Source organism: Lipophrys pholis (assembly GCF_963383615.2).
Source record: "Lipophrys pholis genome assembly, chromosome: 3".
NCBI lineage: Eukaryota > Metazoa > Chordata > Actinopteri > Blenniiformes > Blenniidae > Lipophrys > Lipophrys pholis.
The window spans coordinates 6985968-7006417 of record NC_137627.1 but is presented as its reverse complement, the minus strand read 5'-3'; the positions used below and the strand labels follow the sequence as shown (position 1 = coordinate 7006417).

At 42.8% G+C, this 20450-nt stretch overlaps 2 protein-coding genes across 3 annotated transcripts in view; both read right to left on the bottom strand.

The window, feature by feature from the left end:
- The window catches only part of numbl (NUMB like endocytic adaptor protein), a 61903-nt gene extending 55023 nt beyond the window's left edge, over nucleotides 1-6880 (bottom strand). The window contains exon 1 of the mRNA XM_080460386.1: nucleotides 6842-6880. The gene's annotated coding sequence lies outside the window, so the exon portion shown is untranslated. The remainder of the gene's footprint in view (nucleotides 1-6841) is intronic.
- Nucleotides 6881-9184: 2304 nt separating this feature from the next.
- On the bottom strand, nucleotides 9185-19222 carry coq8b (coenzyme Q8B). 2 transcript variants are annotated; one of them, XM_080458949.1, is made up of 16 exons: nucleotides 19119-19222; nucleotides 18429-18610; nucleotides 17836-17980; nucleotides 17285-17490; nucleotides 16757-16823; nucleotides 16410-16484; nucleotides 15876-15995; nucleotides 15709-15794; nucleotides 15474-15614; nucleotides 15299-15380; nucleotides 14166-14259; nucleotides 13497-13638; nucleotides 12960-13067; nucleotides 12779-12844; nucleotides 12452-12538; nucleotides 9185-10938 (listed from the first exon to the last, which is right to left on the bottom strand). In XM_080458949.1, coding segments are annotated over exons 1-16 (1899 nt in total). In that variant the 5' UTR covers nucleotides 19120-19222; the 3' UTR covers nucleotides 9185-10641. The 2 variants fall into 2 exon arrangements, with proteins under 2 accessions (XP_080315075.1, XP_080315074.1); XM_080458948.1 differs by having other exon boundaries at nucleotides 9848-10938; nucleotides 17836-17983; nucleotides 19119-19211.
- Nucleotides 19223-20450: the final 1228 nt, after the last annotated feature.

The window sequence follows — 20450 nt, the reverse complement described above, 5'->3', positions numbered from 1 at the left end:
ACTGCCTCAAGTGTTTTCACTGAATCGCACAGTAAGCTTGTATCAGCTGGTTTATCAGTCTGGCAGATTATTTCCCTTCAGCTATAAAAACTATTATTCTTATTTATTTTATACAACAAAAATAGGTCACATACACACCAGCGCATATATACATTTGCACGGTTCACTACAGACATGCTCCCGTTTCCTCCAGTGACTGAGTGTGTGTGTGTTTTAGTTATGTCTGCAGAAGCCCCTTCCACATATGAACGGCAAATATGGCCCCTTGAATGCGTTCTCCTTCACACACTTCACTGTCCATAGAGAAAGCGTTTGTCTCCCATATGTTTTCTCCGAGAACAGAACAGTTCCTGCATGTGTGTGTCCCAGACAGGCCCGCGGAGCGACACAGCACATAAATGCAGGCAGCTTTAAGTGCTGTCACCCCACCATCCTTCCCACCCCATACTACTCCCTCTTCACCCACCGCCACCTCTCCCACTCTTTCCTGCTCTCCCTCGCTCTCAGCTCCTCACACACTGAATAGGCCCCTCTGTGCTCTGGAAGTTTGTCTGCTGACAATCCCACTCCCTCACCATCGCTCTGAAGCCATACAGCCATACTCCTGACATTTTCCTTTTATATATATATATATATATTTCCTTAAACCGTTCAGGCAAGGAGAAAGTATGTGGGATGTAGCTGCTGTAAACAACAGTATTAGTAATAAGTAACAATATGTGTGTAGGCCATCTGGGCTCACTGACCATCTCTGCATTCATCACATGGAGAATCCTGATTATGCAAGCGTGATTTCTCTTAATCCGGTGAACGTTGAAAGCTCGTACGCAATATTTCAACATATGTTATAACACAGCCGAACCCGGTCTTAACAGCCATCGTTCTTTGTGGCATGTTGCTCAAGAGAATGGCTGTTAAGAAATGGAGAAATCTTGCTTTCCTCGCTGGGTTTGAGGTTTGGTGACTTTCGCTCCAAAAGAATTAGGATTACATGAGTCAGTCCCACTAAACTAAAGCCTGTGACTAGTTTGCATAGCTTCGCATAAAAAACATTAAACATGGCTGGAACAAACCAATAAACATAAGCATGTAAGACGTAAGTTAAAAACCTTTGTTCATCCGGTTTCCTCAACTGGAAGCTGATGGGATGTGTGAAGGTGATTTTCCAATTAGCACAGGCAAAATAGACTTAATGTTGTTGGGTTTTTTTTTACAAGGAATACAACAAATGGCTCAACTACAAGCAGCAACAGTCTTAAAAACACAAATGCGGCTGTACATTATGTAAACACATGAAACTACATGTGTCTACCGTTAGAGCAGCTCTAATCACTCTTGCAAAGTCTTTCTATAAATGGTATTCCCACTGTTGTTTGTTGAGAGCATGTAAAACTTTGTCAAAGATGTGGCCATGCTCCATCAAATTACAAATGAAAAGCTTAGAGGTACTTATGCCACTGCATGCAACTTCTCTTTCGTTAATTGTTTTGATGCTTCATGGATAATAAAGGTGGTATTTTTTAATCATATGTTCTGCAAAAATGTTAAATCTACTGTATATATCAAGCCGGCTTTTTCTTCTTTTTGTTTGCAGACGTCCGAGTGACGGATAACCTAGAAGCGATGTCGGCCATCCATCCATCCATCCATCTTCCACACCCACTTTGTCCAGACCACAGTCACTAAGGGCTGAAGCCTATTCCAGATGACTTTGGGCGAAGGGCGAAGAGTACACCCGGGATAAGTTGCGAGTCCATCAGTGTACTAACTCTGACATCGATGACTGAGTTAGGTCACGTAACACACAATTTTCAGTAAAGAAAGACTGTAAGCCACCTCTTCTGCCAGGAAGACAAACTGCTAAATCACCATTAAAAATGATCAGTGTATGATGCTGAGGCAATATCACCGCTACAGAAACTGACATCAATTTTGTATTTTTTTTTTTTTATCCGTTACCGACCGAACATGTTTTCCCTTTAGGACTTCACTAGTAATGTAATGGAGGGGAGGAGATGATTCATTGTTTGGTTACTGTGCCGTGGATCTCACACTGGGACTGTGTTATGTTCCTTGTGTGGCCAGCCAACACTTTACAAAGGCAGCAGGTTCGTTCACACTGCAGAGGGAGGTATGGGGTTAAAAGCATCTCATGTCAGGCATTCATTCAGAGAGTGCTAGGTGTAATTTGGGACGAAGCGCGTGAAAACAATTGACAGGCAATCCAGTTGTTAAAAGCCTGGAAAAAAGGATATAGATTAAATCAGACCCTGAGGGAGCAATGTGGTGTTTCAAATATTTATTTATTTTACTTTTTAGGTCTTTTAGACACATCCTCTATCACACTGGTGCATCTGAGCTTCAGCAGCTAAAATAGGCCATCATAAAGATATAAATCAAAAGACAAATGAGATTAGAAAAATGCAACCCTGGCAGCTTAGAGTGACAGTTATTCACTGTGATGTGTGCTCCGCTTGGAGCCGAGGCTGCAGAGAAGGAACAATTTCCACGTTTTCTGTTAAACAACTGAGGAAAACGCCACTGAGGCAAAGACATAAACTGCTGATCGCCAAGGAAACAAACATACACGCTCACACGCTCACACACACACACACACACACACACACACACACACACACACACACACACACACACACACACACACACACACACACACACACACACACACACACACACACACACACACACACACACACACACACACACACACACACACACACACACACACACACACACACACACACACACACACACACACACGAGCCAGCTAGCATCGCTTGCTGCACACGCATGGCCTGACACACACAGATAAACACAAATTGCTGCCTTCACACACGAGTGTTCATTGGACGTTCATTCAAACACATCACATCAATCAATTCAGACTTAACATAATATAAAGCGGTATGAGCATGTCATATGTGTATAAATACATGGACAAGACGAAAAGTGTGTCTTTGTGCTGCGAGCATGCCATTAGTGTGTGCAGTAATGGAGCACTGAGGGGGGAGGCAGTGGTCGCATTTAACTCGCCTGCAGAAATCAGATAACTCCACTCAGCACATACTGAAGGCACTTAGGCATCAGACAGCAGCGAGTCTATGGAAGAGAGTGTGTGTGTGTGTGTGTGTGTGTGTGTGTGTGTGTGTGTGTGTGTGTGTGTGTGTGTGTGTGTGTGTGTGTGTGTGTGTGTGTGTGTGTGTGTGTGTAGGAGAAAGCAAAGGGAGGATGACGCGGGCGTAAATGTCAGAAGTCCTCTTCTGAGTCGAAGGTTCTGTGCAAACTGATGTGATCAAATCCAAGTGAGGAGAAGAGTTTCGGTCTGAAACCGAGAAGAGGCGAACAAACGGGATCCGGTCCCGCGCATATCCCGTCATCACTTTGCCTTATTTGATTTATCGTTCTCCCATTCTCTCTGGCCTTCCATAGATTCAGACTTTCTGCCTGCCTCTCCCTAGTTTACTTATCTCTTCTCCTTTCAGCACTCAGTTCTGAACACTTTTCCCATTCAATGTGATTACAACTCTCTTCCATTCGGCATCTCTCTCGTACTTCACGTCTCATTATTTTGATTCTATTATTCTAATTAATCCCACAGACAGAAATGGGATTCGGTGTAACTTGAAGGGTTCTGTTCCATTCATTAACAAACACCTACGCAACCACATTTTACAAATGTACTATAAACAGTAGTGCTGTATCAACAAGGCTCTGTAAATCCTTCAAGCGCCATCAGTCACTCTGCAACACAAATTCACCTCCACAGCACTGTGTACATATCTTATAGTTTCAGTGATAACCTTTTATGCTTGTAATCGTTCGTCATGAAGTTACACAACACTTGACATTTTCATGAAGCGGCTACTTTTGAAAGGTTTACGGACGAGAGCCAATGAAAAAAAAAAAAAAAAAAAGCCAACTTGTAACTGGACGAGCGAAGTGAACCTGCAGTCTGACGGAGCATCCGGCGCCGGGTGTGCGTGGGCTCTGGGGGAAGCACAGCACGGCTGCCGGCGGTGGCGGGGCCGGCGCTGGAAGCCGAGCTGCTTGTTTAGCGGACCCACCCTGACCAACACAAAGAAGGTCAACGCCCTCCTCCACCACCAGCCAACCCAGACAGCACCCTGATTGGCCAGCTGGATGACCTTTGATCCCCGTTGTATTGTCGTCTCAGCTGGGCTTTCCCTCCCCCTTGCATGTATCGGTAAGTGGTGTGTGTGTGTGTGTGTGTGTGTGTGTGTGTGTGTGTGTGTACACAACAATGACAAGCCAAGTCCTAATGCAGCAATCAGAGCAGTCAGAAAGGGAAAATGGTCTAAGGGGAAATGGAGAGAGAGTGTGTAAGTGTGTGTGTGTGTGTGTGTGTGTGTGTGTGTGTGTGTGTGTGTGTGTGTGTGTGTGTGTGTGTGTGTGTGTGTGTGTGTGTGTGTGTGTGTGTGTGTGTATGTGTGTGTGTGTGTGTTTCTGTGTGGTGTAATTATGTTCTAGTTGTGATGACTGAGTTACCGTAGTGATTAGCTACATCAATTCAAATTTATGTCCAGCAGAAGTCACTTGGTTTGAATTGAATTTTTACGACCTCTGTCTATCCTCACATCTCCTCCTGCAGGCAACATCTATCCTCCTTCCTCTGCTCGACGATGGAGGGATTGTTCCCGCCGCTCACCGAGGCCACGCCAACTCTTCTTTTAGCCACAAGTTCAAACCAAATGTTATCTTCCTTCAGGCCACCGCTAAACAAAAATAGCCTTCTATACAACCAGGCGAGAAACTTTAACTCTTTCCCAGATTACAATTCAACAAAAGAACATATCAAAGTTGAAACTCCAGAAAACAACACTGTCCCCCTTTAGCCCCAGAGAGCAAAGTCAATCATTTTCTAACTGAAACACAGTTCAACCGCATCTCCAAAACACGGTTACTGCTTTCGCACAAACTCTGCACCAAACACCCAAAATATACATGTTTATGATTCTTGCAAACAAAGTATATTGCTATCCGGTGTTGGTCTCATTTCCTTGAATCGCAAACTAAGCTCATTTAGGCCGGAGCACCAGAACAAATATCACCTCCTTCACCTTTAGCCACCAATTATAGTCTATCTCAATGTGAAATTCTTCCACAATACCAATTATATAGGTTTTCTAACGCACCTTGTCCAAACCGGACTTCTTTCAGTTCCAGCTCCACACTATACACAACACCCTGCCCTCCTCTATCAAGACAAACAAACCGTCTTCTTGCTTCAGACCAAATTTCTCTTCTACCCGACTGTATTAGCCCAAATTTAGCACAAAACGAGCACCTTTTATGTTTATTGGTCTTCACCCAGGAACCAAACAGATCCTGACTCACATTCTTGTCCCAAACCCAAACTGACATTAAGCCAATATTTACATCTCAAACAGGTGTTTCCTCTTTTTGCCTTGGTAGACTAAACCTGCCACTTTAGCATGTCTTTCAACTTGGAGCCCCAAGCCCACATCTAATCTAGCTTTTACCTTTAGATTCCCAGACAATAAAGACCTTCATTGCACAATCACTCCAGTCTGAAACAGAGCTAAGTGCTTTTTAATAATTGTGAAAGTGGGTGTGGCTTCACTGTGACATGAGGTCTTCCTGCTTCTTACAGGAAAAAACAGAATCTAATGCCCAGTCAGCAAATCCTGGACCTGATGTCCACCCCAGTGGTCTTGTTCTACAACGGGACAGAGACACTCTGAGCCCTTCATATCCAGTGTCCATGCAGCAAATGTGGCTGAGCCAGTGGGTCGGGGTAGACCACCCCCCAACAGCATGACTGGCTGTCTGAGGAATGCCATGTCATGGAACAGATGGAGCTCCACAGACAATGGAGCCTCATGCATTTACTCGGCCCTCCATACGAAGGCATGTGCGTTAGGACTCAATTCTGCGAACACTTTGAATGACTTACACTTTAGCTGGTGTGCCCCCGTGTTCCATTAATGCAAGGTTTCAGGAGAAGGGCTTGCAGTAGGCTGCAGCCTTTTTTCTTTTTTCTTTTTCCTCAACGGAAAAAAAAATAAAGCTGTAATTTGAAGAACTTAGAAAATGATGCAATCATGCCCTAAAGATACAATACACCACACAGCATGATGCAATGGGTAGAGAGTTGGGAAAAATCGTGGAGACGGGCTGAATTATGGTGCGCATTCAAATGCAAGGCGCGTATTTCAGTGGCCACACTGACCTGGAGAGAGAGGAGGAAAAAAAAAATACGCAACTGAAGAAAAGCCACGAACCAATAATTAACCAATCAACTTGGGGTTTTTACAGCTCAATCGATATCACATTATCTCATTCACACGCCAATAATGACGCGATAAATCTAATCCCGTGACCAATGGAGTCATAATAGGCGCAATAATTCAGTAAATGAGATATAAAGTTGATTCAATTCAATAATGCATGGCCTCATTCGGGAAGTCCTGCTGGAGGTCAACATACACAGATGTGTGTATATATACCTGTGATAAGATAAAGGACGATCAGAATCCCTCTTGACCATAGTTGTGCTCTTTTGAAGGGTGATGGTTGTAATAAAGGCTGGAGCTGCCACACTTCATTCATTGGGCCCACTGGCGAGATCACATCCAGAACCAGAAGCGACGTGTAGTTACACGTCCAAACAGTCTGACCAGCCCCCAAAACTCACGAATCAGGAATTCAATACATCCCCAGAGAGGATGGTTGACTTCTTGGTGCTGGATTCACTCATCACGGAGACATTAAGCGGATAAATAAACCTGCGAGTGTCAGTGGATGCGGATGATAGATGGTGGATCCCGGTGAAACTCACCCAAGAGAACGACGGATGATCGGCTCCCCGCTCCCCCTCCGTGTAGATCCAGGACCCCGGACAGAAAGGTGGGACACTGAAGAAACACCTCCAACCGGGTAGATCTCAAAACCTGACGGATCCAAACGCTGGGGAGGGGGAAGCGACGTGTGGAGGCGAGCCCGCAAAATCAACCCGGTCGGTCGGTGCGCACGCTCACGCACACACGCACACGTTACGAGCTTCTCCCGGTCTCACTACTCATTCAGTCAAGCCCGGATTCGGAGGTAGAAAGGCGCCGGATCGGGGTTCAAACGTGTGATTTCGGTGAAAACGGGTGTATCTGTAGTAATCTCTGGTGCTTTGGTTGTTGACTGTGCACTTCCAGAGCTGCTTCGCCCGGCTCCACCCGCTAACCCAGCCTACCCAGTGCGCCCATTGGCACAGGCGGCCGGACATGCAAATCTACTCTTCCCATTGATGTTTTCCAGAAAAGAAAGGGGGGGGTCGAGGGGGGCGCAGGGATCCGGATCTGCTGCTCCACTGCGCCATCGTGCGTCATCCAGCCAGCTGTGATCATGTGCTACTCCAATCATCCCAGCAGAGACGCTCCTATTGTGCTTACAGGGAGCTTCTTGTTTCAGGCTGGTGTAGAGCTCATTGTCAGAGGTTTCCAAGCTGGAGCCCAGAAAAACTCACGAGTATGCGGCCCAAAGTGGAAAACTAAAATATTGATATACTTGAATATAGAAAGCTTATGTGAAACAGGTCTGGGCTAATGAACAGAAAGAAAGAAAGAAAACATACTTTATTAATCCCCCCTGAGAAATTCCTTCTTTGCATTTAACCCATCCGAATAATCATATTTATACACATTAGGAGCAGTGGGCTGCCACGGTGCTGTGCCCAGAGGGCTGATTGGGGTCGAGGGTCATGCTCAGGAATGCATGGTCGTAACCTGTCAGCAGTGGGATTCAAACCTGTGAACTCTCAACCCCAACTCCACTTCTCTAACCTGAAGGATGCCGCTGGCCGAGTCAAAACATGGAAAGATACTCCAATGACACAGTAATATGTGTATTTGTAATTCCACACGTGGGCGTATAGCTTCGGTTTTCATTGGCTCTTGATAATGCATTTAATTGAACTTACAATGATTCACCAACTGTTTTACTTATGCATATTCTTTTTCCATCTACGTGATAAATGACTGGGAATATCCAAGAATTAAGACAAATAAAACAACAACAAAAAAAAAACAACTCATGAAATAAAGATTTTGATGTCTTCAAAGTCTTGATACATTACTTTTTAAAAAGGAGTGAATTATAAGTCTACTCCTGGACTTACAATGACCAAAGCCTTCAAAAAATATGAGTTAAAGGGAATTAACCCAGTATTAGAAGTTATATGTAATTACCGAGTTATAACAACTGAAAGGACCTGTAGGACTATTGGAAGTCTGCTATGAAGCTCTCGAATCATTTCTTCTGTTCAAGTTTACTGAAGCTGATCAAGAAAGAGAGAATAGTGATGTTCAAGGTTATATATTTAATAGGATCAACATGGTTTGGAACGTCTCTCTTTGTAAACCACAGTCACATAGATGGCAGGTAAACAGAGGAGAGTGAAATGTGCTCAGTGTTTGACGTATGTTTGTAGAGTTGAGTTACAAATACTGCAGTATCTCATCATGTGTAGCACGACTCACATGAAAATAACCTAATAACAAAAATCAGCTGGATACTGGTCGAAATCCTCCCGTCTGATGTGACTATAAAAATCAAACATCGAGGTCTGAAGCCAAATATGGTCCAGTGAAGTGAATCCAGCTGCTTCTTACATGCAGAGAATATCTCCAACTTTCCATTGCGTGTCAGTTGCAAGAGGAGAATGTGCTTTTTCTCTTCTCAACATGTGCTGTAGTTATTAACTGTGGCTGATTTCCCTGAGAAGACAATGTGATTTTGATGTGGCTCAGAGGTTCCACTGGGCAGGATGCAGAAAAACTCAACGGACGAACACTTGTAGTGAGTACTAATGGATATCTATGAAAACATATCAGAAACCATCAAGTTTTTCACAAGTTCATGAATCTGCAGACCGGACAGAGAGTGTCAAACTAATCTTCAGTTCTTGGGCCAACTTACTGGATTGGACCAGTCAAGCAATGTCAGAATAGAAGGGAATAGAAACTTTGAATAACAATTCCTTTACATTGTGCTGCAAAAAAATGAATTCAGAAGTTAGAACTTTATTGAATTTTTACAAAACATAATATGGAACAACTGAAATTCCTTCAGGCTTTGATGTGATGTTAGTTAACTATATATATATATATATATTTTTTTTTTTTTTTTTTTTAAAAAAAGTAGCTCCACCCATTTAAAAACACTAATGTACAAGTGCTTCACAATATTCAGCATGCCTTCCACAGGTGATATATTTCAGACTGTTTCAGATCTCAGCTCCACTACCCAATAATATCCTGTGTAATTTAGAAAACACATTGTAAATATACTTACACTTAAATGCAAATGATCAAATTTGACGTCACTATTGTTTTTTTGTGGCGTTTAAAGTCTTGCTCAGGTGCATCGATTCACTGGCAAAAGAAAAGTCTTTAGTTTAAAGCATAAGGTCTTTCCTCACTGGTTTAACGAGTCAACATCTCTCAGTGAGACTAAAAATGGTTATTATTCCTGATAAAGAGCCAAATGTCTGAGGCCCCATTTTTACACTTTGCAACATCATCGGTTGGAGACGGCACTGCCTTGAATTAAAAATAGTCCCTACAAACAGTCTTCAATGCCACCATTAGCTCAAGTCATCCTCTTGTTCGAACCAACTATTATTACACCTGCCGGTCAACAGCAGAGCATTGTGGGGAAACGGTGATGTCAAGCACGACCTCCTGTCAGTGACCGCTCCTCCCGAGGTCTAACCCTGAAATGGAAACATCAATACCAAGTGGAGGAAAGCCTTGGCTCGTAGCCTGTGACACCTGCCAGTAAAACTCAGTTTGTGAGACACGTGTGCAACACCTCTGCCTTTCCTCCATTTTATTTCATTTAAAAAAAACAAAACAGGCACAGCACACTGCTTTACAGGATATAACACACCTCTCAGTAATGAAGAGTTGATAAAGCAATAGCAAGAAATGACAGTATTTCACATTGGGGAGTTTAGTGCTTCTAATGCAAAGCCACCATCACTCAGAGGGGCTCCATTAACCCGTCTTCTGTAATTCCTCCCGTAATCTGCTCGTCTAATCTGGCAGCCATCACATTTAGGTGAAAGCTTTATTTGCCAACTCATCAGGCAGCAAAGTCCTTCAAACAGGCGAGAGTGCCTGGCAGCAGCCGCTATTTCAAGGAAAGCTTTGTTTTCTGCCATGGAAAGACTTTCCCCCAAAAAATAGATGGATCTTACTGCTGATGTTAGAATGAACTGTACGGAGCGTTTGCAGCGAGGAAAAAGTCTATAAAATGTATTAGAATCATAGCCTGTTAAGCTTTATTGTGATTTCACGGTGGATTTTCTTTTAGAAGGAAGTCAGTTTTTCATGATTTCTGTCCACTTAAGAGCTCCATCGCTCTGAGTAACATGCTGAGGTAGACAATCAGAGATCACACACCCACACACACACCGATGTCAGTGTGCAGCACTGCAGAGAGACGAGCGGAGAAACTTCATGCTCCTCATTAGAGCACGTCGGCATCATCTGTGACACGTTGGCATGGTGTCGGGTCTGAGGTAAGTCCTACTCAGAAACCAGTCAAAAATAAAAAGTTCCACATTTGTGGATGGAGCCAGAGTTTCTAGGCGCTGGCCTGCGCTGCCTGCATTCTCTGGTTGTAGGCGTTGTAGATGTCCAGGAACATGTCCTTGCAGGAAATCTTTGCATTCAGCTTGGAGCAGATGAGGAAGGAGCCGGCCATCTTGCGGTGGAGGGAGTACGTCTCCTCGGGTGGAGGGGTGAGGCGGTGGCGCAGCATGACGGGGACGAGGCTCTGGATTCGCTGCGTGGTGCTCTGGGTGCCAAAGTCGAAGGGCTCGGCGGACGCGAAGGCTTCACCGAGGATCATGACGGCCTCCACGTGGGCATCCTTGAAGGCCTGGAAAAGAGCCAAGAGAACAGTTAATGACTGGACATAGAAAACACACTTAATCTATGTTTGCAGACATTTCAGGGTACTTGTCGTTTCACTTTTCACGATTGACCTGATTTCTGGTCTCTCCCCACCAAAATAAAAAACCCATCTCCACCTTCAGCTCCTCCAGAACTCAGCGGCTCGTGTTGACGAGGACCAGAAAGCGGGAGCACATTACACCGGTTTTAAAGACATCGTATTAACTCCTCGTGTCTTTTAAGATGGATTCTAAGGTTTTTTTTTTATGGTTTTTAAAAGACTTAATAGTTTTGTGCCTTCTTATCTTGCAGGTTTAATTTTTATCTCATTAACCATCATGAACACTCAAGTCCTCCGGCACCGGCCTGTTAATCATTCCCACCATTAATACTAGAACCTACGGTGAGGCTGCTCTCCAGCGCTACGCAGCAGCTTTATGGAACAGCCTGCCAGAGAACCTGAGGGCTGCAGACAATCTGCATGTCTTTAAAAGCAGGCTCAAGACCATCCTCTGTAATATGTCTTTTACTTAACAGTTTTAACCTGGTGTAGGATTTTAGAAGCTTTTATTTTTTTAACTTGTGTTCGACATGGCAGGGGGTGGGCAGATGGGCGGGTTTTCACTGTTTTTACTTCTAACCTGTGAGGCAAGCCCCCGTCTAGCTCAGTTGGTAGAGCATGAGACAAGGTAGTGGGTTCATGTCCCACGCCGGGCGCCACCTTCCCGTGGGCTAAACACCACAAGAAGGTTCTTAATCGGTGCAATGTGACAGTGCTCAGACTGACACCCCACGGAAACAGATAAGCGGGAGAGGATGGACCTGTGAAGCACTTTGTGCTGCATTCCACTGTACGAAATGTGCTAAACAAATAAAGTTCAATTTGAAACAGCAAAAATGACTGAAGTCGCCAATAAAAGTTAAATAATTAAAACAGGGGAAAAACAGTTTGTTAGTCATTTCTGATAACTAACATGTTTTGCAGCTAAGACAAGTTTTTGTTTGACGTAAAATGGCAAAAACAGCTGTTTTGATGATAAAAGGTTACAGACGATGCACAATACTCTAAACTTCTAAATTTCAAGAAAACTGGGCTGGGGGTTCATTGTAAATTGGAGGAAATGGTCGCTGGTTGAAGGTGAGCGAAATACCACCAATAGCAGAGTGCTGTTTGTTCAGCACTGACCCAGACAAAACAACACTCAAGCACACAATCACTCACATTCAAGTAAATCAAATTGGGTTAAAATTAAAAGAAAGTGAACATTTAGCCCCTCAAAACTGACAGAACTTAATCTGTTATAGTAGAAATCCATTCACGAATGTAACCTGTACTGACGCGTGCCGCCGCTCAGGTATTTACCGCTACATAAACCTGCTAATGTCGCCGGAGCGTGTGATCGTTCACAGGGAACACAAATAGATGGAGAAAACACACCATGAAGATACACCATCAAAAATGAATGAGCGCAGCAGCAGCCGCGACTAAAATATCCCACCTTGGTCTCGAAGCCCGTGAGGAATTTCAGGTCCTGTGATTTGGAGAGAACGGTGTCTCGATCACCCACTGACGCTGCATAAACAACCTGAAATCATAAGAAACCAAAACACTCGATACAAATGTCTCCGTAGGAGGTCTGAAGCAGCTGCAGTGAACGGTGAGTAAAAAGTGCAACTGTATGACATCAGCTTTCTTCAAACTGTTGCAAAATTCAGTCGGACTCAAATGTTCAATTATTCACTGAAATCTTGTTGCATAAATCATGTTGTGAGGTCCACTGGTGGGCGTTTTTTATATTTTTATTTTAATTTTAGACTCATCCCACCTGTATGTAGTCATCTGTGAAGGATTCTTGGTAACTTCTGCATGCGCCAAAGTCCAAGAGAACAACCTAAAGAAACAAGGTCACAATGTTTGAATCCATCCCTCCATCTTCTACAGCGGCTATATGCAAACTGAGTGCAGGTCATTATTTGAGAAACCATGACAACAAAAACTGCTCTCACCTTGTTGGTCTCGGAGTTGTAGAAGAAGTTGGCCCAGTTTGGATCCGTCTGCATGAACCTGAACTCAAACAGCTCCCTGAGACACAGCTGGAGGATGCTGAAGCAGATCTGCAGGGGAAAGCGGAGGCATCTTCAACTCGGGTTTGTTAACAGAGCAACAATTACAACTAATTCATCTGCCAAGAACAATTGCTAGTTGGTCACAGTGTGAGAGCATCTGCCGGACTAACTGCTTATACCAGCTATTTTCTAATGTTAACCTCATGATCTGAACTTTCTATTTATTTGATGCATGTTTTGTTTTACACGGATGTTAAATAATCTTAATAGCTAATGACTGGTAGCAGAGACTGATATACAACTATAGAATGACAAACATTTTGTTGACATTTATCCAATGAAGCTCAGCAAAAAGTCCCACTAATGTCACGTTGTCGAGAACACGTGGCTTCATAGCACCTCAAAGTTCTGACACAAGTGCCTGGAAAATCTCCTTTACATGTCCTTGAATGAATTCCCACAATAAACCAGACCTACATGGTTCCTGGTCTCCTGATCCAGGTCCACACAGCGGTCCAGTGGGACTCCCTGTATCAGGTCCATGGCCAGCACCCTGCGACCCGACAGCTCATCAATCACCTCGGGAATGTGGAAAAACTCATCTCCTTCAAGCAGTGACCTGGTGACACCGAAAGAGTCCAAGAAGAGATTATTCATCAAACTTATTCCTTCATTTGTGAATCAGAAATGATTGAAATTCGAAGCAAAATGTGCACAGAGACAATGAACCACATCTGTGAGTGAAGTAACTACTGGGATTTGTACAGGAAACAGAAACAAAAAGCCTCATTATCGTCTTGAAAACTGGGATTCAGTTTCTTGTCCTTGCAGTGGTGTACAGAACAATTCCAAAATAAACCACTGAATAAAGAAATACTTTGAAAAACTAAAAATAGCACAAAGCTACAGAACAGATCCTAAAATACACATTAAGTGAAGTAGACTCAGATTTCTGCCTGTGAACACAGTAAGTGTTTTAAGTCTTGTATATCAGCACTCGCTGAAGCTGCTACCTCATTAAAGACACACTGTGCTTTAAAATAAAAAAAAAAAAAGGGCAGCACATAGGATGACCTCTTTTTGTACACTTAAATGGAGAGCACTGGTAAACAAAGGAGCGTCAGCGGATAAATCTTTTAAACAGACCTGAACTTCTTGGCACACTCTGCTTCCCTCTTATAGTCGCACTCCCATGCCAGCTCCCTCTGAAGAACCTCCAGGCTGCTGTCTGCAAACAGACCTGCCAAGAAAATAAAGGGTGCAGAACTCAGCGAAGAAGGAAAAAGGACTACTGTTGATTGAGGGTCTGTAGAGTGACAATGAAACTCAATCGCAAAGAGAGGTTGGTGGTCTCAAGCGTCACTAAAAGTTTCCTCTCATTACTCTACCACAAGCTTTCAAACTAAAGAGTTTTACACAAAATCAGATGTTGGCACACAGAAATCTTTACTCAACATTTTAATTGTTCCGCATTGCGTCCCTGAAATAATTCACATCTACGAGAGTTTCTGAAGACACTTCTACTGATTGTCAACAATTAGCCATTTTAATCACTATATGCTGTGTCTTCAGATAATCTGTCTGTCAGTCTTTGTCCTTTATTGAATCTTTAATTGTTCTTTACTTTAGACCACCAGTCTTCATGTAGCTCATTACCATATTCTAAATCATATTAAAGTTTTCTTATTAGTTCTTGTTATAACATAAGAGTGAATTTGTTTTAGGAAGCTGTCATGAGTACCTAAGTTCTGCCAAATAAGCACTGTGCGACCATGATACTTTGTTATTGGGTTATGATGGAAAAGTATTAAAAACATGTATCTCTATTATCCACACTGACACTGTTTCAGTCAGGAAGTACAGCTCTCCAGTTGGTCACTCAGCTACGATTCACCTGCACTACAGCACCCCCTGGTGGTTAAAGCTGGGATGTTGAAACTGAGCATACAATGAGACAGCGTATGAGCTCATTTGAATGCAACATTCACAATTAATGATTTTATCTGCATAATTATGACAGTACTCACTACTTATGTTCATTAAGCTACTACATGTTCATCTATAGGCAATATTTGCAGATTATTGTAAATGAGATTATTGTAAGTAGTAAGACACAAGCAGTAATTTATGTGCTATTTAACTTGAAACATGAAACTAACACTATGCAAAAGCCCTCCTTGTGCAGCTGGACATCGTTCTTCATTGTTTCAACTGAAACATTAAAAAAATAAAATAAAATAAATAGAAATAAAGCAGACAAATATCTACGGAGTTGTTACCATCTGGAAGGATCACGCTCATTTTCAGCACTGACATCAGGTTGTTTATATCACTGTGGATGCTCTCTGCCACGCCGGGGTACTGGGGTAAATAAGACAACACCACACAGTCAAAGACGACAAGACGGGAGGTTGGGGAGAAAGAAAACTAATTTGTACGTGTATAATCTCCAACCTGGATCTTCATGGCGATTTCCCGACCATCTTTTAACACCCCATGATGCACTTGGCCAATGGACGCTGCAGCAAAAGGTTTGTCCTCAAAGGACAAGAGCTTATCTCGCCAGCCTGGCTCCAAGTCCTCCTCCAGGACTTTCTACACAATACAAAGCACACATTGCAGCAGGTTCACAATAAGAACTAGTAACCAGCAGAGGACGCATGCAGGATGAAGAACAGTCCAAGCTCACGTTCATCTGCCACGAGGGCATGAAGTCTGCACTCTGCCGGACCCTCTCAAAGATCCTCTGTAGCTGGGGATTGATGAAAGTGTTGTCTGAAAACAAAACAAAAAAAAGTGCAATGTGGGAAACGCATGACTAAACATTTGCAGCATTTGAGTGAAACGCTGTAATACCTTGAATGCTGAGCATTTGGCCTATCTTGAGCGCAGCTCCTCGAACTTTACACAGTGTGTTGACAATTCTCTCAGCATTGGCCTCCGACAGGAAAGGAGAATCCAGGAGGGCGTTCATGTCTACGACACACACAAACACAGAAACGGTATTAGCGGTGACACTAAATACATAAACTATAACGACACATCTACACAGCAGAAGCAACTGATCTCCCTAATTAGCTTCCCACTGAAGCTTTAAAATAAATAAGCTGTGGCCCTGAACGACTTCGACTGTAAATGGCGGAGCATAAAAACCGGGGCCACGGTCTATCATTAAACACTGCTAATTTAACACATAATAAAGCCTCTACTCAAACTCTTATTAGCATGTTTGGTGTACAGCCCATCCAGTGCAGAACAGGTGTTGACGCGTCAAAAACTTCAAGGGGGGCGGCCAGCTGTCCGTCTTTCTGCCGGATCTGCCATGACCGGACTAATGGCTGTTTTACGGTTGGAGGGCGTGTGAGAGGAGACGGGGGAGAAGTGCTTCACCTCCTTTCTGTTTGCCTCCCAGCGATTGCTTAGCCACTTCTGCAATGGCCCCGATCCCCAGTCCCACGGCCAGTCCTGCAGCACAGAGACGGACACACAGCCATCTTTAAATTAGGTCCATCCAAACAGGGGAAAAAAAGCAAATCATTGGACACAGATGATGCTGCTTCTGCAGCGTGAAACTAATAATTAAATTTAGCCTGGTATTTATGTTTTCCACATAAAGAGGGAAAAAAAAAGTGGTGTGAAAAAAATGCAACATTCAACTTTTACCTCATATGGTTAAAATAAATCCAGAGATTAAAATAAAATAGAATAAAAACATGAGTGAAAAATATTTGTCTCACCCCCAAAATTAACCAGCCTGCTGATTCTTGTGGCGGGAACTTTCCTTTCTTTGGCTCGATCGCTGAGCTGAAACAAATCAAGCGGATGAAAAAGTCATAATATTCCGGTAACAATTTATGAAAGTCTGGTTTTGTTCAAATGTTTATCAAATTTCTCCAAACTTTTACAGTAACAATTTGACTTTTTAATGTCCTACTGATATTACAAGACATGCTACAAGAGATTGTGGTTGAGGGAGATGCCAACACATCGTAACAGAGAAGGAACAACTGTTACCCTGCAACCATCCTCAATATATACTATCTACATAAAAGATAACATGTCTGCGAATGTGGAAATACTAGTTTTTACATGAGTTACTTTCTAAAGAAGATATGAAAACTCCTTCTACACAAGAGCTAACTTCCTGAATAAGACATAGAAAAACAGGTACTACAGAAAAAAATATGAAATTGTGAATGTGTTATTTACAATAATATTATAAATCTTTACTATTTATGGTCTGCAGGTTAATTTCTTCATCTCACCTTCTGTTTGACAGGTTTGACCAGGCCCTGCTTTGCCTCCCTGGCCTTCTTGATGTCCTCTGGCGTAAGTTTGGCCACCACCGTGTTGTGGACAAACCTGTTCTGGAGGTACCACCTGTTGATTCTGGGTGCGGTGTGGAGGAAGCGGGCGGGCTGGCCCGGCCGGCCTGCGCCCCCTGCAGTCGTCCCTGGATCAGACCGTACCCCTAACATCAAGACAGACACGGTCATGTTTGATTGAAGCTGAACATCAAAGGTAGAATCTCTAAAGCTGTGTTGCGATAGAAGTCTGATCATATTGTGTGTAACTGTGCTTCATCTCATTGAATTTACTTTCATGACTTCGGGTTACATCAGAACTACACAATCTTCTGAATTCTCTAAACTATGATCAACATCATATTCTAGATCATTTGATTATAAAGAACATGCATAAGTTAGGAGTAAAAAAAAAAATCAAATGGCATTACGCATAACTTTTACAATAATTAAGTTATTTTTCCAAATGTCCAAAATAAAGATATATAACCATACCTAAGTTATGTTCATACCTGTTGCAGGTCCAGGTTCTGTCTGTTGGCTATGCTCCACAGCTTCAGCAGGAAACTCGGACCCCATAGCCCATTTGGCTGCTTCATCAGACTCCATGTTCTCCCAGCCCTCTGCATCCGGAAACACGTCTTCCTTTACCGACTGCTGCTATCCAAATGTACAGTGAAGATAGATTGCGTTAATTACAATATTACGCTCTGTCTTCAAAGTTTTACAACGTTTGGTCATCATAGATCCAAGTGAAAGAACTTAATGAAAACTGTGCAGACTTTTGTTGACGTCCCGCCTTCTGTGTTTACATTATTGGTGCTTACAGAAACATCTTGATGTTCAGGTTTATCTTGTCTGTATGCAAAGGTTATTTACCTCCAAAGCCATTTTGTTCCTCTCGTAAACAAAAGGAACTCTGGGGTTATTCTCTATTTGTCCTGAGATTAGTAGGCATGGCATGAAAACATATCTCACACCACAAAGGACAAGCGACAGCCCCTGATAATATTTGTCAAACATCAGCAGTTTTCAGGATTCTGTTACCATGTGACAACGATTTACTATCACACATTCCTTGTGACTAAAGTTTAACTAAACTCACCCCGGGGCCACCTCCCGTGAAAGTTGCCACAAGCCCTTCGGCCACATCCTGAGCAGCTTTGACTCCAGCTCCGATGGAGGAGTTACAGGCCATGAGACGGAGCTGCTCCCCCTGGGTGGTCACCAGGGCAGATCCCACCTTGCCAGCACCACGGATCACCTGCATTACTTCTGCCAGCATCACTTCAACAAAAGAGAGGCAGCGAGCTCCGTTACCAAGGGTGAAACAGCATGCACAGGGAGAAGTTCTCAATCCACTCGTTAGAAAATAAATAAAAAGTGTTTGGTGAGTAGTGTATATAAATATTGAATATATAACGAGACCATCTATAAAGTAATTCTAAAGATTTAGAGGTGTGTGCACCCAGCTGGGAGGGGTGTCAGCAGACACAGGTTACGGTTTAACCTTGAAATGTGTCCAGCCACCCATGTTTCAGCACATGCTCACATGTTACTCACACACGCGGCGTTGTGAAGAAATATCGCATCACGTCGTGATAGAACATATAATTAAATATGCTGCAAAAAGTAACACGTCTGAGTGCGGGCGGGCTGATTTAACAGTTAGATCCTGAAACACGGGTGGAGTTAGCCACGTTGTGGAATACGTCCGTAGAAGAAGACACGCGCGTAAATTACACACGGCATTAATAGCTGAATTACTTTGCTGTTAGTAAATGAAGCAACTCACTTTTTCTAAAGTCGTGTGACTCAGTTTTTTCCTCGGAGACTGTCCCTTTTTTACCACCGCTGCACAGCTGCCTCCTCTGTTTTGCAACGACTGGACACCCGGAAGTTAGCGTTTGAGTGACGTCGCAAGCATCCAATCACAGTGAAGAGGAGGCATGTCCCAAACGAAGGTGGAACTCCTCAACCAATAGCAGTGGGGAATTGAGAAACATTCATCCAATGATATTCAGTGTAAGGCGGTCCACACGGATTCACTGTCCAGTGAAGGTAAAGAGAGTGGTAAGCACGTGCAGCTCAGTACAGTTATCAAACTGTACGAAGCTGTATTTACTGTACAGATTTACAGAAATCAGTCGCTTTTACTGAGTTTGTTGTAAATGTTTTGTTGGTCGGTAACATGTTGCGCTCAGGCAGACTTCGCAAAAGTACTCAAATCAAAATCAGAATCAAAAACATGTTTATTGCCAGGTATATTTAGCATGCAATACATATACTTGTATAACATTTACCCATGCTCACAAATACACACACAACGTGTGTTGAATGTGTATGTCACCTTCAAGTGACTGAAGGTGGAAGCATGAATCTGCATGTACATATATCAGCATTAAGATGTCGAATGCTCATTAACATATAGACAAGGCAAAGAAAATGTATTCCTTTCGAAACATTCAGACACAAGGCAATTCACAGTGCCTTACAAAGAAATACAGGTAATGCAATACAACAACGTGATTAGAATTGTTTTTTATCTTAAGTGATTAACTTCATGAAATACATCAAAACAATTGTTAGAAACATAAAAAAGAAGAATATATAAAGTAGAGCTTTAATAAAATAAAGCTACTAAAATAAGCAATATCTGTTGTTTAATGGAAAGTCTGAGCAAAGTGTCGTATGTCCTGATTTAAAGAGAAGAGAGTGTGTCAGCAGTCCTTGGGTGTTCACACAAGTGGGGAGCTTAGGAACTAAAAGCTGCTTGTTTCTTGTGACTCTGCTGGAAACACTTAACAAACCTCATGATGACCTGAGGGGTCTGGATGTCTCATATTCTAATAGTATAGTAGTAAACATGTGAGCAGGAAATGGGGAGTCCAAAACCAGAAGAGTAATAATTTAATGAAATTAAAAAAAGTCCTTAAAGTAAAAGTAGAAAGGTACAGCTGTTAAAAAGTATTCTGGAAAACCAACTAATCGAGGTAATGTTTGTATATGAGTGGAGTTGATTAATAAACTGACCTGCTTGTTTGCACAACTTTAATTGTTGCTCATTTGTCTTATTAACGTCCTGGTTTTGGGGTCTGGGTTCTCCAGATGGGGCACAATAAAACTA